At 41.4% G+C, this 17,200-nt stretch overlaps 1 protein-coding gene across 6 annotated transcripts in view; it reads right to left on the reverse strand.

Annotated features, from left to right (window-relative positions):
• The window catches only part of STARD13 (StAR related lipid transfer domain containing 13), a 391,062-nt gene that overhangs the window by 226,539 nt on the left and 147,323 nt on the right, over positions 1-17,200 (reverse strand). The window contains exons 1-2 of one of the 6 annotated variants that reach the window (XM_082365308.1): positions 3,970-4,086; positions 2,807-2,864 (exon numbers count right to left, since the gene is read on the reverse strand). The exons of 1 other annotated variant lie outside the window; for it this stretch is intronic. Coding sequence is in view for 1 of the 5 variants with exons in the window: in XM_082365301.1 (XP_082221427.1) it covers positions 3,970-4,093 (124 nt within the window). In the remaining 4 variants the exon portion in view is untranslated. Of the gene's footprint in view, positions 1-2,771; positions 2,868-3,969; positions 4,344-17,200 lie in introns of those variants that run through there. 4 more of the 6 variants (XM_082365307.1, XM_082365301.1, XM_082365304.1 and 1 more) reach the window with 4 other exon arrangements.

The following is a 17,200-nucleotide window of genomic DNA, read 5'->3' on the forward strand; positions in this document are numbered from 1 at the left end:
ACAGGCTTAGTTGCTCCACGGCATGTGGGATCTTCCTGGACCAGCGCTCGAACCCATGTCCCCTGCATTGGGGGGTGGATTCTTAACCACTGAGCCACCAGGGAAGCCCCAGACCTAAACTTTTGAGAAGTAGTTCAAGCTGCTTACAAAGACCAGAAGCTAAAGGGTATGCTTCTGCCTAGAGAATTTAATGATGCTATAAAAGTTAAGAATTGTCACCAGTGGTGGCTGATTAGGGAACTGAAGAGGCCAAAAGAACCTGTCATTCACCTACCTTGAAGAAACCTGTGTTTACGCTTTATGACAACATCTCTTTCTTGCAGCCCTTGGCTTCTTGCAGCGATGGTAATGGGCAGGGCACACCACATAGGAGCCCCAACAAGGTAGATGTATGGCTGTTTGTTTTAACTCTCTATAAGCCCATACACTACCCAGCCCAATAGGATGACTGGGAGACAAGCTATTTTTGGTGCATAGGGTTATCCTTGTCATTGCAGGAGGAAAGAGCAATTTTTCCAATTAATTTTGTTGTTCTTTTTAAAACTAATTGCAAATGACAGAGAGACTTAGAGAAAGGATTTGAGGTCCATGTGTCTCCATAAGAGCCACGGAGAAGGCAGCGTGGTATAACACAAAATGGGCACAGATGACCTTCGACTTCTGACAACCTGAATTAGAATACTTCTTTGAACACTAACTAAGTTTGTCATCTTGGGAATAAACAACAATTACCACCATTATTTCAATGATCAATATTGAGATGACAGGTGAGAAAAACTCTTGCTGACTCTTATGAGGATTAGAGTCTTAGGTAATTAAGAAGTAAGTACATGTTGTTAAAAACGCCACAATCCGATGAAAGTCTGTCAGCTACTACAGAATTGCAAAGGCCAAAAAGAGCTCCCAGCATCAGTCTTTCTTTAACCAATAACTCCCTTTTATAATTCTGTGATGAAATGAACATATTTGAACATCATTCACACCTCATCCTTCTATCGGTTTCATTACTTGTGTCGTTGTGATGCGTGTGAAGAAATAGTTTTCCAGTTATGTATAGCCCCCTCCTTCCCAAATACAGTCCCACAGCACAGAAATCCACAAGCTTCACTATGTTTAAAACAGCTCTACTTCTTCTTGTCTTTTTGTCCCATTGACAAGACGGGCTTTCATGAAGAGAAGTAACAGTGAGTTAGAATAAGGATTTCCTGCCTCAGGATGTTAAAAAGCAAAAGGACGCATCAAATACCTTCAGAATGCTCTAGACAACAAACACAAGTTTGTTATAAAGCACTTTGAATACTGTTCTACTGACTAAGTGTAACATGAAGAAAATTTTAGGGAAATTATAGAAGTCCCAGCACAAAACTTTTACGTGATAGAAAAAAGCTGAAAAAAAAACAAAAGCCAATAGCCTCACATCATCTCTTGGGGGGCGGGCAGAGTCTCTCTGGGGTACATTCATACAGTTGGTTATGATGATATTGTGAACTAAACCATATAAAGAAAACTTTTACAAATGAAGAACACTTTCACCTAGAATTGATGCCAACATTAATAACTTAAGTATTTCAGTGTCTCATGGCCAAAGTTCCATATTTTAGCTACCTTTGCAAGAAAACCCAAGAAAATCAATTTGCATCTAAAAGCTCCTTCATGGAGTTGGCTTGGTTTTGTGGCAAGCATCCCAGCTTGCTTAGAGAAGCAGAGGTTGAAGTCTGCTTCACAGAGGATTGTTTGGTCCCAGTTGAATAACCTGCTGGCATCCACTGTTAGCAGAGTGGTAAGCAGATATTAATATACTGATTAAACATTTTAAAACCTCACACCACTATTTTAAAAAATAATTACACTATTCTGGGAGAACCCTTATACTTACCATTCTGAAGCCACTTTTAGCCTTAATTTCTATATATCCATGATCTTAAAAATCTCTACCTATCACTTATTTCTCAGAATCAAAACTTTTTCTCTCCACCGCCCTAACTAAACTGCAAAGTCTAAAATTCATGTGAATAAATGACTTCCCTGGAAAATCTTAACGGTTTTAAATCTTTACATTACACTCTCGTCCTTCCCGATGTCCTTTTGAAAAAGACAGGGCTGCAGTCATCTTTGGCCTTAGCTTCTATAAAAACCCAGCACAGCTTTGGCAGCCCTCTTGGAAAGACTTCTTGTTTCCTGAGGATCCATTGATTTAACAAACTTAACAAACTTAGTAACAGAAGCTATGAAAGAGACATTTGCAGTAAGCATTCTGAAGTTATGAAGCAACAAAAGTTTACTAGACCACAAAAACTTCTCTAACACCATCCATCATGTAGATTATACAATTTAGCACGATAACACGGAAAGTTATTAGTTGTTATTAATTAGGTCTGCAATGCACATACAGGTCTTTAAAAATCAACAGTCAAAACTACTGGGTTACCACAACTTATTTCTGGGTCCAGACTGCAAAGCCTGTTTATTTCTTGGGTGCTTACTAAATGGGGCCGCTGTATTGGAGAGAAAATACGGGATAAACGTTTTATGCGGACAGTATTGAGTGTTGGAATCATCTATAATCCCTACTTCTAATTTGACCAGTTAGGTTGATAAAGACCTAGCTCAAGGAGATACAGACTCTGGGCATCTACTCCAGAATGCTGTCAGACTAATGGAGAGATGTGGCTGCATGGGTGTAAGGACAGAACATCTTGCAAAGGACTTCTACATTTCTTCAATAAGAAAAAGGGGGAGGAGCCCAGAAAAGGTTCAATCTTCCATCTCACCCTTGGCATCCCTGCCCTCTGTCCAGGCTTCATACCTTCTTCTTCTCTAGACCTCTCTTCCACCCCTGTGGTCACTGGCCAACTCAGGAGATACTGCTGGAGAGACAGGAGGCAAGAAGATCCAGAGACTAGACTCACGGTCAGCTCGGGGGCCCTTCCATCCACACGTCCCCCATTTCCAGAAACATCTTCCAGCAGCTAACACTTGGGGAGAGCATTCCTAAATCCTACACTGCCTGGGAACTGTGCTGTGGCGGAAGGCCACCTTCCCTTATTGTGGCAGGTATGATGTGGTGACTAACCAGACCTAATGCTCCCAGCATGGGCTCTGAGAAGGCTCAGACCACTTCCTGCATCCGTGGCCCTACTAGGAGGTAGGTCCAAGGAGCTTGCACAGAAGAAAGACCACAGCCAGGAGGCTGGGGGAGGTGCTAAGGAGGGGACTGGCCTTCTAACCTAAGCAAGGATTCTTAAGAACCTCTTGGCTCAGAATAATCACCTCTTTTCCTCCTCTGAATCATGAGCAATGGATTCCAAAAGGGAGGCCGCTCTTTTGCAGCCCCCAAATGAGGAGAGCGGATCCACAGCTGGACAGGGGTTGTGGGCAGCTATCTACGAGCACCAACCACTGTCCATCTGTCTTGGCCCAAATCCTCCCCCTCTACCCCATAAACATCTGTCTCCCAGAGCTTTGGATATGCTCCCTAGCCTTGTCTTGACTCCCGCTCCCACACAGGCAGTGGACGTGTCCCTCGTGGAAAAGGCCAAGTTGGGAGAGGGACCGATCTCCTGGAGCCCACTTGGGCTGGGCACTCATTCACTCACTGGGCTGGGGCGGGGGTGGGGGTGGGGTGGATGGTGGCGGCGCCGGGGTCAGCCCAGGCAAAGCGGCCACTCGAAGGAAGACTCCCCAGGTAACCCCCGCGCCTGCTCCCGGTCCCGCGCGCAGCGCCCCGCCGGGATGTCCGCGCGCGCGGGGCGGAGCCCACACGCACCGGGTCCCCGCGCGCGGAAAGCGGGGAGCGCTGGCGCTCCGGCCCGGCCCAGCAAGGGGGTGAGAGCAGCCTCCTCCGCCCATCCCCGGGCTCTGAAAACCTGTGCCGGGAGCCCACGGCGGCGGCGGGGCGGTGGGCCGGGCGGGGCGACGCGGCCCGCGCCTCCTCCCGCTCCCGCGGTCCCGAGTCTCGGGGGCACCGACCTGCCAGCCGTCTCTCCCGGACGTTTTTCCACAGCCGATCCCAGGCTCTGGCCGTAGAGTCCCGCAACTGCTCACTGATTGACCGCCTGAGCTGCGTTTGGAAAGGTTTCCGCTTGCCGGTCATTTTAGATCCGTCCTCATAACGACCAGCGGGCTTGCCACCACCAGTCCCGCGTGGCCCGCAACTCAGACTCCCGGCGACTCGAGACGCCAGACGCGGGACTCCCGCTGGGGTCCCGGGACCAGCCAGGGGCGCGACAGGGGTCCTCCGCCGTCCAGCGCGGGGGGCCGGGACGCGTTGCCACTGCGCGCGCCGCGCAAGGGTAACTTCAGCGCTCCGTCGACTCCTCTACCCCTTTCCCACTTTCCCTCCCCTCCCTCCCCTCGGCTCAGCGCTCCTCCGCTCCCCTCCTCTCCCGTCCTTCCCTCCCCTCTCCCTCCCGGACGGTCTAGCGCCCCACTCCTTCCCCCAGGGAGCTTTCTCTCCCTCCCTCCCTCGCCTAAATCTGACAGCTTGGTTCCGACGGGCCCCCGATTACGGAGTTTCCACCCCTCTTTTCATTTTCACTCAGAGGCCAGGGGCTGTACCATATTCCTCCCATTTCTTGACACTTTACATTTTTTCACTCAGAAAGCGCCACCATCACAATCATTACAAAAATTTTAAACTATGCCATAGCTAGTGCCGAAATAACTCATCGTAGTTTTCCTGAATTCAAATCACTTTAATTCGACTCCTCAGTTTGGCTGACATTCTTTTGGAGTTAGATACTGGTGCACTTGTATTATATCAATCTTTCCTGGTTTCATCAATGAGATGATTATCTGGCTGCAATCTACAATCAAATTAAAATGATTTATTCATTGCATAGCCATTGACTACGAGGAAAATAACTTGTAAATATTAAGGTCAAACCTTGAGGAACCTACATAAAATAGATTTACATATTCTGGTAAAGCATTAAAATCTGTACGCAGTTAGAAAAGTAGGTATTATGGGGAAGTGAAATGTGAAAAGAATTTTAAGGTATTTTAGCCGATAACATGAAGTGGGCTTATAATTAGAAATTAACCCTAATTCCTGCAGGGAAGAGGCGGGAAATATACTGTTTTTTTTTTTTTACATGTTTATTGGAGTATAATTGCTTTACAATGGTGTGTATATACTGGTTCTTTAAGAAATACCTGAGGAGGTGGTGTCCAAGTCATTTCCCTGGGCGCCAAAGCCTCACTCAAAAGATAAAGACAATACTAGCTCAGGCCTCAGGGTGTCCTGCTGTTCTCAAGGTTTTGCTTCTAAAGAGCCTGGAGGACCTTTAGAGAAAGTAATGACGGTAATGACGACAACATTTGATGTAACGCAAGGATATAAGATGTGATTAATGTCATACATCTCAAGTTTGGCTAAAGAAACTGAACTATTTCAAAAGAGAATTTCTGAATTATTTAAACAGTAAAATTGCTTGAATATCACTTCTTTTTAATTGCCTTTGTATCAGGCTGCTAAATAAGAACCAGAGTTTAGTTAGCTGTTTTCTTTGTCTTTTCTTTTAAAAAAAAAAAATTTCAGGTGCTCCATGTGAAGTTTGAAAATTAAAGAAAATTATCCAATCCTCTCTCTATTATATAAATTGCTATTGACTTAAGGAGTGGAAATTAACAGCTACCTGAAGTGTTCCCTCTACAATTCTATACTTTTAGTAAATATTCCCTCCACTAGTTTATATTGTTGGTAGAAAATGGGGGGGAGAAATGGCAAAAACCATCTTTATTGTCTTATTCTCTTATTTTAAATATTCAAAAATGTTCACTAGTGAAACACTTCAGAAGAACCTAGAAACTAATGGTTGAGCTTTTTTTTTGTGCCATCCTGGTAAACCTTTGAAATTGTCAGTTATGAAGCAATAAGTCATGGATCAGAAATGGACTTGAAACTATGGCAGCCAGTTACAGACTAATCCAGATTGCTTTCTGGACCCATGCCAAATACCCTTTTGATTACATCCCGTTTTGTATGCATGTAGTGGTAAGGAAATGCTCTGCCAGAAGCAAGATTTGTGTTATCTTAAAGTGACTGCCGTGCAGTATAACGACAAAACGTTTCACAATTACATTCCCAGGGAAGCTGTGTATTTAACTTTAAAAAGAGGATCTCTAATTGAATCAAATGGAGGCAGTAGTTGTAACATTATATGCACGGGAATAGAACAGTACAAGGAACATTCCAGCTATTTCACTGATCATTTAGCTCTGAAGATCCTGGGTCCCCACTGCTTTCTATTTTAATACATATTTTATATTCAGATGTCATTGATTAGGGGTTTTCTTTAAATGACTAATGTGAAGATAAATTCTGGCTTTGCAAATTTGTTTAGCTCTGGCTGTTGAAGGGTCCATGAATTCAGGACTGTCCATGAGAAGCCAGATGAAAGACTGGAGTGACCTCCCCAGAACAGGTGCCACACGGCACAGCCCCACTCCCTGCCTGCCTGGCTGCTGGCCCTGCTGAAGGAAAGCTGACAGCTGTGCGGATGCAGCAGCCACAAATGCAAGGGTTCTAAACTCAGCGGGGCTACTTGGAGACTTTTATACAGGCCCTTAGCATCCACTCCCATTCTCCAGGAGCCCTATTTCAAAGCTGAACCTTAAGGATGACACTCCCCTTGGGGTCTTCACCTTGAGCAGATGACAATACCACCGACATCACAGAAAAGAAGTCAGGCAACTCCTTACCCTTATAGGCTTCTTACTTACTCCCTTCCCTCCCAACACAGGAAAGAGGTACCTCTTTTCCTACCCAAGATCTAGCCCTTGACCTGTGTGCTCTGCTTACCATCCTTTCTTGTCCCTACAAGGGCTTAGCTTTATCAGTTATTTCCTCTGTCTCCTACAGCCTCAACCCCTCCTCCTCCATGGGCTCAACCTTCTAGTCTTACACCTCTTTAAACCAAACCCAAACCAAAACAACCACCACCATAACAAAGCACACTGCCTCTACCCTGTATCTCTTAGAAAAGAAGTATTCCCTTATCAACACTGCAGTCTGGGCTCCCTCACCAGCTCACTGAAACCAGTCTTGGCAAGGTCACCAGGAACTGCCCAGTTGCTACATCTAATGGATGTTTCCCGTTGTTCCTGTTCCTTCTCGGGTGTGTGGACGAGAGGACACTGCTGACCGTCCCTTCCTCTGGACACTGCCTTGTCTTGTGGCTGTCAGGCTACACTGTCCCCTGGGCCTCGTCCATCTCACGCTGTGCCCCACGTAGCTGAGGCGCTTGTCTTCAGAGCTCCCCTTCCACCAGCTTGATGTCGGCATTCCCCGGGTTTCAGTTCTTGGCCCCCACCCCCAATTCTTCCTCATGCTTCCGTGTCCCTGGATGATTATATTCCTTCCCGTGGTTACAGCCCTCACCTCTCAAGGCCCAACCTGATACAGACAGAAAGTACACATATTTTTGAGATTATGGCTACAGGCAGAGTTGAGTTTGACTCTGGGCAAGTTTTGGACCCTCAGCACTACCTACCTATGGGATTGTATTGTGTAATAAGTGGAATAATCACAAAGAAAAGATTCAATCAATGCTACCATATCGCTGTCCAATCATTATCACTGTCACATTGTTCTCCTATCCCAAATCGTTTCTGAGCCTCTGACACCCAATCTAAATAACCCATTACTCCCTCTCGTGGCATGCAGCTTAATTTTCTTTATGGCACTTATCGCTTCTGGACATTTTCTTGTTTGTTTGTTTGTTTGTGGTTTGTCTCCAAGGCAAACCTTGAGCAATGTTAGATCGAGGTCTTGTCTGTCTGATTCACCACTGTGTCCTCAGGACCTAGATCAGCCCCTGACAGTTGTGCTCAGCAAAAACTTGCAGAACAAATGAGTGATTTTTCTCTGATGCTATATATTGTTTACTTTGCTAATGGATATTTCTAAAAATTTCCCTCTAAACCTACTCTTCCAACTCTATTTCCTATGTTAGCCAAGTGATGTGATCACGCACACATCTCGTGTCCAAGAGAGAATCTAGAAGACATTCTGAACTCCAAAAGTTCTTATATTGCTTCAATCTTTCTCTGTCTCTCCATCCCCACAGTAACTGGTTTAGTCCATGTTTTCTTTTTTCCTCCCCTGAATTTCAGCATAATGAGCTTCACATTAGAAAGCTACTGCTCTCACTGAATTCCGTCTTTATACATTCCTTCTACTTGAACACTTTTCCTCTGATTTTTTTCTTCACTCATCCTTCAAGATTCAACTCAGATGTCACCTCCTCCTGGAAGCCTGCCACGAATCCCAGTGGCTGGACTGTTCCTCCTCTCCTGTGTTCCTACAGCACCTTGGGCCCATCTCTGGAGGAGAACTTATCACAGAGCACTATGGCCACTTGTCTGCTTTCCTCTCAGCCTCCTCACTAGTCCTCAGTTTCTTCAGCAGGACTGGTACTTTTATTTCTGAATCCCTTGTGCCTTTTTCAGTGAACAACACATAAAGACTCATTTACTGACTAAATGAGTTTTGGATGGCTGGTTATTACTAGAGTCTGCTCCTTAGTGTAAGTGTAAACCATAATTATGCTTGTGGCATCATTAATTATCACTCTATTTACATAAAATTTATTAATTTTAAGTAATACATATTGATGGTTACAGATTTTTAAACGTAGAAAAGTATATGTAGAAATATTAAAAATACCTGTAATATTACCAGAAAGAAAGAGCTGATAACGATTGAAAATTTTCCTTTTCAGTTTTTTTCTTTACACATTAAAAAAAATAATAACTTTTATACCAAATTTTGAAATTTTTCTCATTTAGCATTAGATTGTGAGCATTTTCCCAATTTATTGTTGTCTTTTGAAATACAGTTCTTAATGAATATATAGAATTCTGTTGGATAGACATACCATAATTTATTTTCAAACTTTCATAATTTTGGACATTTCATTCCAAATTTCCACAATTACAAACAATACTGTCAACAACGTTGGCAAAAGCAAAAAAACCCAAAGAAACCAAAAGAGGTTTTTTCTTTCTCTTTCTCCTAATGCTGTATGATTAAGATCCGTCACCACTGTCACCCCCAATCACAAGTAATAAGCAGGTCCTGCCACCCATCCACCTATACATATGAAGCCAGTGTCTCTGAATTCTCTTAAATTCCTATCTTTTCTACTCCTCCTTCCATGTTCAACTCATCTGTGCCATCACCCCTTATGCCTAAGAATGGAGAACCACATTCTACTGTCCACTTGTTGAATATTTTGTTGTCAGAAGCCTTTGCTTTAGAAAAAAAATCCAATTTCTAACTGTCCCAAGCCAGCAATCCTTTGCCAGGAGCCTATGGTCACAGTCCATTATTTCATGTTTTTCAGCTTTTCTGTAGGAAATTGCCTTCCTTGCTGTGACCCATTGCCCCTCACTGCACGACAGAAGGGTGAAGAGCTCCCTGGGACTCTTCCTGCATGCTCCCTCCCCAAGAGAGATGTGATGTAGCAACCACTCCTCCCATGCTCCCTTCAGGCTACACTCCAGGGTCTTGTTGTTGGAGATTCTGAAATGAAATCTCAAATTATTTATTTCCTCATAAAAAATGTTGCTGGAAGTTCTGAAGAAGATGGCTTTTCATGCTGGGTCCTGAGCTCACAGTCACCAATTTGTGCTTGTTCCATTGGATGTGTCTTACTGGCCCATTGCCACGCTCTGAATCTGCCAAGCTGCTAATGCTAACAGTTTTCATGGCTTTGGGGGTTTTGTTCTGTTAATTAAAATATCACTGGGCTCCATGCTTTTGTGGAAGCAAAATTTAGTGTTAGCTGTAAGCTCTGTATTGCCAATCAATATCTTTGGCTATGTTTAGTGTTTTCCTGATGTAGATTTGTAAATGCCTGGAATCTTCAGGCTTAATATCGTATCATAATATCTCACTGACTTTACAAATACTGTAATTCTTTTTTTTTTTTTAACTTTTTATTTTATATTGAGTACAGTTGATTAACAATGTTGTGATAGTTTCAGATGTACAGCAAAGTGATTCAGTTATACATATACATGTATCTATTCTTTTTCAAATTCTTTTCCCATTTAGGTTGTTACATAATATTGAGCAGAGTTCCCTGTGCTATACAGTAGGTCCTTGTTGGTTATCCATTTTTTTTTTTTTTTATTCTTTAACATCTTTATTGGAGTAGAATTGCTTTATAGTGTTGTGTTATTTTCTGATGTAAATTGATACAGCCACTATGGAGAACAGTATGGAGATTCCTTAAAAAACTAAAAATAGAATTACCATATGACCCAGCAATCCCACTACTGGGCATATACCCTGAGAAAACCATAATTCAAAAAGAGTCATGTACCACAATGTTCACTGCAACACTATTTACAATAGCCAGGACATGGTTATCCATTTTAAATATAGCAGTGTGTACATGTCAATCCCAAACTCCCTAACTATCTCTTCCTCCCACCCTTCCCCGCTGGTAACCATAATTCCATTCTCTAAGTCTGTGAGTCTGTTTCTGTTTTGTAAGTTAGTTCATTTGTATCATTTCTTTTTAGATTCAGCTTATATCATACGATATTTCTCTTTCTCTGTCTGACTTACTTCACTCAGTATAACAATCTCTAGGTCCGTGCATGTTGCTATATTTTTCATGTACACTTTGGGAGACCATAATAGCACATGCCCATGGAGTATTTTGTGTTTGTTTTTTTTTTGTTTGTTACCCAACTTGCCGCTTCACTGGAGTGGAAATTCCAGGAGAGCAGGGAATTGTCTTTTTTCCCAGCACCTAGAACAGTGTCTGGTACAAAGTAGGCCCTCAATGAATGCAAGTGACGAATAAATAAATAATACATCATTTGCAAGAAAGCTCATGCCTTGACTGGAAATTCTAAATGATACCTGATGCTGTCCTATCTCTTCTGGGGAACTTAGTTTCTTCAACTCACAACTGCAGAGACTTTTGTCTCCAACTTCACCCACCAACCCCCATGGACACACCCTGGACTGAGTCACACCATCCACACTGCTGTGCTTTCAAATTCTCGAACTTTTATCTCAACTTCTAGAACCATCTTGTGTCCTTCCAGCATTCCTCATCTGGTCTCATAATCCTTGCTTTTGCTTTTCCTTTACTTAATCAGTCCCTCTCCTTGGCTTCACTCCCTTCTAAGTCTTGGGTTTAGCGCCATGAGCCAGCCTTCAACCACTTTCTCATTACACACACACAGAGCTATTTCAGTTCCTAGTTATTTCATGCCTGTCTGGCAAAACCGCTATATCCACTCTTACATCCAGGCCACCACAGGCTGTCAACGAAATCTCAGAACTGCCCAGCAGGTGACAGGATACTGATGGAGTGAGAGTCATTAGCAAAATTTTCACCGTGTCTCTAGCTGGGTCTTGTTCCTGTTCTCCCACAGTGGCTGTCTCCAAACATCACCACTCTCCTCAAGGCCCAGGCACACTTAAAATTTTTTTTGTTTTATTGTGGTAAAATATACATAATATAATATTTATCACTTAACTCTTTGTAAGTATACATTTCAGTGGTATTAAATACATTCACAATGTTGTATAATCATCACTATCTATATAATACTTTTTTCTTCATCCCCAGTGAAAACACTGTGCTCATAAACAATAACTCTTCTTTGCCTCCTGCCCCCAGCCCCTGGTAACCTCTATTCTACTTTCTGTTTCTATGAATTTGCCTTTTCTAAGTACCCCACATAAGCCATGCACACTTTCTTCCTTCTCACTTTCATGTAAACACTTGCCTGATGTGTGACAGAGAAAATAGAGAAAATGGCAGCTCCCTGAATGCACACACTCTCTGGCCTCAGGGCCTTTGCACTACTTTCTCCTGCCAGGACACACTGGTTCTTCCTCTTTGTAGACATACCTAAGCTCCATAGAGTAATAGTTTCATGCCCCCATTGGATTGTGATCCCCTTGAGGGTAGGAAGTAAGTTTTTAATATCTGTATCCCTAGTGGAATATAGTGCCCAATACATGGTAAGGGCTCAATATATATTTACTGAATGAATACGAACTGTAAATTGGGGTTATAAAGTGGGCTAGGGCAGCTGGGTGTGCCCATGTGTTATCCACTCATATGCTGAAATGTTAAGCATTAATCCATTAAAAGGTAGAAACTGATAAATATGCACACATAGGTACCAAGTCACAATTGATAAAAGAGCCAAGAATGACAGGAAATTTAATAATAGTAATAAATTATGGGTGGATGTTACGAAATATTTCAGAACATTTAATCAAGCTGATTAATTACTTAGGGTTTTTTTCCCCCAAATCTGCATTTAACATTTGAGAAAACTAATCTTGTCATAATTTAACACCCTCCTTCCACCAATACTAGGGTTGGAGTCTAAAGTTTTCTGTGTTAAAATGTAAATGCAGTCATCAGTATCATAAATATACAAGAGAAATGAATTGGGTTATCTTTAATATGTAGGAGTGTTCTGTGAATTTAACATGCAGGGTAAACATGTGATTCTCTGAATAGGAATACAGTACTGAAAAACAAAAATCAATGTCCTGTCTAGGGGAAAAATACAAATTTTTGGTCGATAAAGTGTGCATGGTTTTAAAGGAGAACAGAATAATGGTTAAGAAAAAGAAAGAGGAGAAACAAAAACTATAGGGTGTGGGTAAGAGCAGAAGGACAGAAGTTAAATGAATCCAGAGGAACAAAAAGGGGCTCCAATACAGCATACCAAAGCGGTGGGGCAGAAAGAGTAGCTGGTGGAATTTAATCTGGAGAGAAGCAACTGCAAGAGGTAAAAACTCTTAGAGTAAGAACCAGTTGGTCACCTTCCACGTAAGCGTAAGCGTGAGGTGATCACAAAACAAACTGATTTAGGCTCAACTGAGCTCAAGCAGGAAAGGGCCCCGGTTCTCTGGAGAGTGAAAAGGGGGACTGAAAGGAATAGAAGAGGGTCTGGGGTGCTGGAGCAAACAAAAGTCCAATACCTCAAAGGATTCTAATAGAGAAATCTAGAGAGTAACAGGAATTGGGAAGCGGAGGTGCTGGAAAGGATTGTTCAGAGCCTTCAAGTTGGGCAAGGGACACCGAGCAATATAAAACTACACTAAAAATGCACATCAACCATATACAGCCTGTGTCTGGTGTCCGGCATTTCATTCCACTGTGACAGGGTGAAACTGTGCATTAGAACAGCTCTGTATGCTGGACGACAGCAGTTGGGGCTGGAGATGGGAGCCCTGCCAGAGAAGTTAAGGCAGGGTGGCAAGGCTGGAGACGTCCCCCAACTTGACCCTTACATGGTGCAGCCAAAAGTAAACACAAGATTTTCTAGCAGATGAAATGTCATGTATTTCATCAAAGGGGTTTTGTAGACAAATCATGGGAGAACTAAACACAAAGTGCAATCCCTTGGCTTTCAATAACTTGAAGAATAAATTATGTTCTCTGCAACCCTCACTTATGAACTGTAATTCACTGCAGGTCAGGTGTCTGACCAGGAAAACATTTTGCTCTATCTTCTCTCTACTCATTATACTTTTCTTGGTGTAACTATTAAACATAATAATTTTCACTTGAGACATTAATTATTCCTGCTCACAAATCCTTTCTGTTATTTTTCTAATTTCTCTTTAATGGCTTTATTTTATTTTAGCCACCTTCATGTTCTTAAATAACATCTTCATTAAGATACTAATGGCATACCACAAAATTCACCCATCGATTGTTTTAAGCAAGTGTTTTCTTAATACTATTAGTTGGAGATGTATCATAGGGTTCTATGGCCTTTTCCCCCACGTACAGCATCGCAGACACAGAATAGTGTAAACTCGTTCAGTAAGCAAATGCACATATACTTTATGTGTTTACATCTCTTGGCTACGATTGTTAAAAATGCTTGCAAATAATATTTCCTAACATTATATCATAGTTATCTTAAGAAAGACAGGATAAAGGATAGAACCCTGCCACAGATACTGGAGAGATTTAATAAATACTTCTAAGGCTGATAAATATGTTTGTTCTCAGATTGACAGGATTTCCCTGTAATTAATCTGGCACAATGAATTCTTAGAGCAGGGTTATCTCTAAAACTTGTACTTCATTCTCCCAAAACAAGATTTCTTAGAAATAACTATTTTAATGTTTGCGTTCCTAACCTTAGTCCTCTTGTTATTTCTGTAAGGCCATAAAAACCTAACCAGGCATCTGCTTTTGATTTTAGATTTCTGTTTTTTCCTTTAAATTTTCTAAGCACCTGCCTAACCAGCTAACCAAGCTTCCCTTCCTTCACCAGCATTCATTCCTCCCACATGACGCTGTTAGGTTTTTCCTTAGTTCGCTTAGCTTTTTAAACACCTGCAGTTCAACAAGGATAGTATTGTCTGGCTATTTCACTTAGCAATGAGTTGATTTACCTGTCAAGATAAACTTCACTGTACATATTATTGGCTCTCTGGATTAATGCCTTATAAAACAGCACATTTGCACTGTTGTATGCCCTTCACAAGCATTAAACACTGATTTCATTTGATAGGCCGTATACTATATCAACATTATTTAATGAAAGGAGCTTACTGCTGGGGGTTCAAAGATGAACTAGTATGAAAGTGAAACTTTTGGATTCATGCTAAATGTTTATTTGTTATAAGGGATCTTTAGCAGTTATGACAGGAATTATCCATGTCCCATAAAAGAATACTGTATAGGTCTAGTAGTCCAAGTTTGCTTTAAAAATACATTAAAATAAATATATAGCTAAATGATTAATGACAGCATTAACAGCATGAACACTCATCACCCTTCTGTCACTATGCAGATAAATATATCAAGAAAAAGGGAAATGTAGAATTTTCATCAGGTCAGAGATGCACTATATCATAGTTCAAATGACTTAATTTTTTTTTATCATTTTTCTTTTACAAAATGAATGTTAGACATAAAAAATAATGTTTCCAGCTGTTTCTGGATCTTCTTTTAATTTATTTCTAATAAAGCATATATATGGGTAACAACCTCAAGCTGAGTTTTGAAATCTGAAGACAGTTTTCTGCCTTAAACAGTTAATCAAAGCCACATAAAAGCTGGCTTCAATTGAATTCAGTCTAAGATAGCTATGACCTGATTAACTGCAATAGACCAAAAAAAAAAAAAAGAAGTTACAATTATCACTTCCCAATCGTAAATAACTCTTAAAAAAAAAAAAAAAAAAAGGAAGGACAAAAAATGTTTTTAACTAGTAAAAGCAACAATAAATCTTGCTTCAAATATTAAAAACCATTCTTTATGGTTTAATATCCATTTGCTTACATCTTGAGTGTTGTATTCTTAAATTTACTAATTTACTTTAACCTGTTCTATTCTGCTTTCATCTTGGTGGGAAAAGTATCCCAAGGTAAAATGGCAGCTAGCCATGTATCTAATATGCTTTTACTTTATTGTGCAATGGAAACCAATTAGAGATGATTTGGTAAAAAACTCAATTGTAACTCACAGTATTTTTTTCCTGTCAATATTAAACATTTTAGTGGAATGTGATAAATATTTCAAATTGAACTACATTAAAGAAGGTTTTTATGCTATGTGAATTTCAGAATTTAGTAATCTCTCACACTGTGGGTAGTTCCTAACTAATGCATATCAATATAGATCTGTCATTTTCAGATATATGACCGTTTGGGAAAAGTGCCCAAAGGGCCTGGCACCTGTAAGAACTCTCCTCCCCTTTCTGATAACAGGGCTTGTGATTTCCTTCCCCTTCCTCCTTCCATCACTGCTGTTTGGTACTACTTATGTCCCCAGTCTCTCCCTCGACTTCAAACACTTCTTATCTCAGGGGAGTAAACCCTGTGAGTAATCCTTTACCCCACTTCCTCAAGGCACCCCTCCACCAATTCTTCCCTTCAATGTGTCTGAGCCGAGTAACATCTAACCAGTCCCCACCCCCATCCTGGCCTAGCTCCTATAATACAGAAAAGCTCTTTCAATTAAGTGATATTTGTAAAAAGTGTAGACAAATCTAAGGCCCTCTTTGTATTCGGATATTATAATTAGCATTCATTCAGTCACTCAACAAGTACTCCTTGAGTACATCCTGTATACCAGACCCCAGGCGGGGCAACTGTCTTTCCTTATTATGGGCTTTGAAAATGAAGAGAAATAATGACAGTTTAGGAGGGAACAACTTTATTCCTGTTTCCTGCTTACTATTATTAGCAGGAAAACAATAACAAAAATCTTTGAAAACCTCAAGTTTAGTAAACATTTATTAGCCCTCTAGTATGTCCTGGGCTACGTGCTTGGCTCTAGAAAGAGCAACGTTAAGTGCAAAAGACCCTGTGCCATGCAGGGTCTTAAACAAGAGTGTGGACTAAGCGAGCTTTGAGAATGAGAATGAGCTTATATCTGGGACAGGAATAAGGTGGTGGCTGTGGACATGAAGCCAGTCGACCAGAACCAGAGCCAGAGGAGGCATCGTGAGGAGCCAGCCCAACATTCAGAATGTCTTCCAGGGGCTTCAATAGGCAGGAGTTTCTAGCCTCCAACTAGAGGGCCTTCTGGGAGGCCCTCCCAATATTCCTTGTCAGAGATCCCTGCACAATCTACCCCTTCCCATCACTACAAACATTCCCTATTGAAATCTCCGAACAAGACCTTTGGACCACCAGGTGCAGGCTTGGGAAGTGAGTAAAGCTGCCAGATTTAGCAAATAAAAGTGCAGGGTGTCCAGTTAAGTTTGAATTTCAGATAAACAGCAAAGAATTTTTACTAGAAGTGTGTCCCATGCAATACCTGTATTTGTGTTGTTCTGTATTTTATCTGGCAACACTAGAGATGGAATAATATTCTTATTTCTGTTTAGCCTCGTCAGGCAACCCAGACACCATTTCAGAAGTACTTTCTCCCACTTGTGATTCTTAGCTTCTCAAAGCATTGAGACATTTAGCAGGTGTCTCTGTGGTTGTCTTTCTGTGCTGACACAGATGAAATCCTACCTGCCTCCTGAGTAGACATTTCAAATACCCTGAAAAGTCACTCTCTATTCCATTTCAGTGCACTTGATGTTAGCTACCAAATAAAAAATATATATATATAATGCCCACTCCAAAAAGACTTAAATGTAAATCAAGAAACTTTTCTAACAGGTATTTATTTATCTGTCTTGAGCAGAGTTAATGGTCTGGAAACAAGTTTAGTGGTTCAAGGCGAAAAAA

The sequence above is a fragment of the Balaenoptera borealis genome (genome assembly GCF_965194805.1).
Source record: "Balaenoptera borealis genome assembly, chromosome: 18".
Taxonomy (NCBI): Eukaryota; Metazoa; Chordata; class Mammalia; order Artiodactyla; family Balaenopteridae; genus Balaenoptera; species Balaenoptera borealis.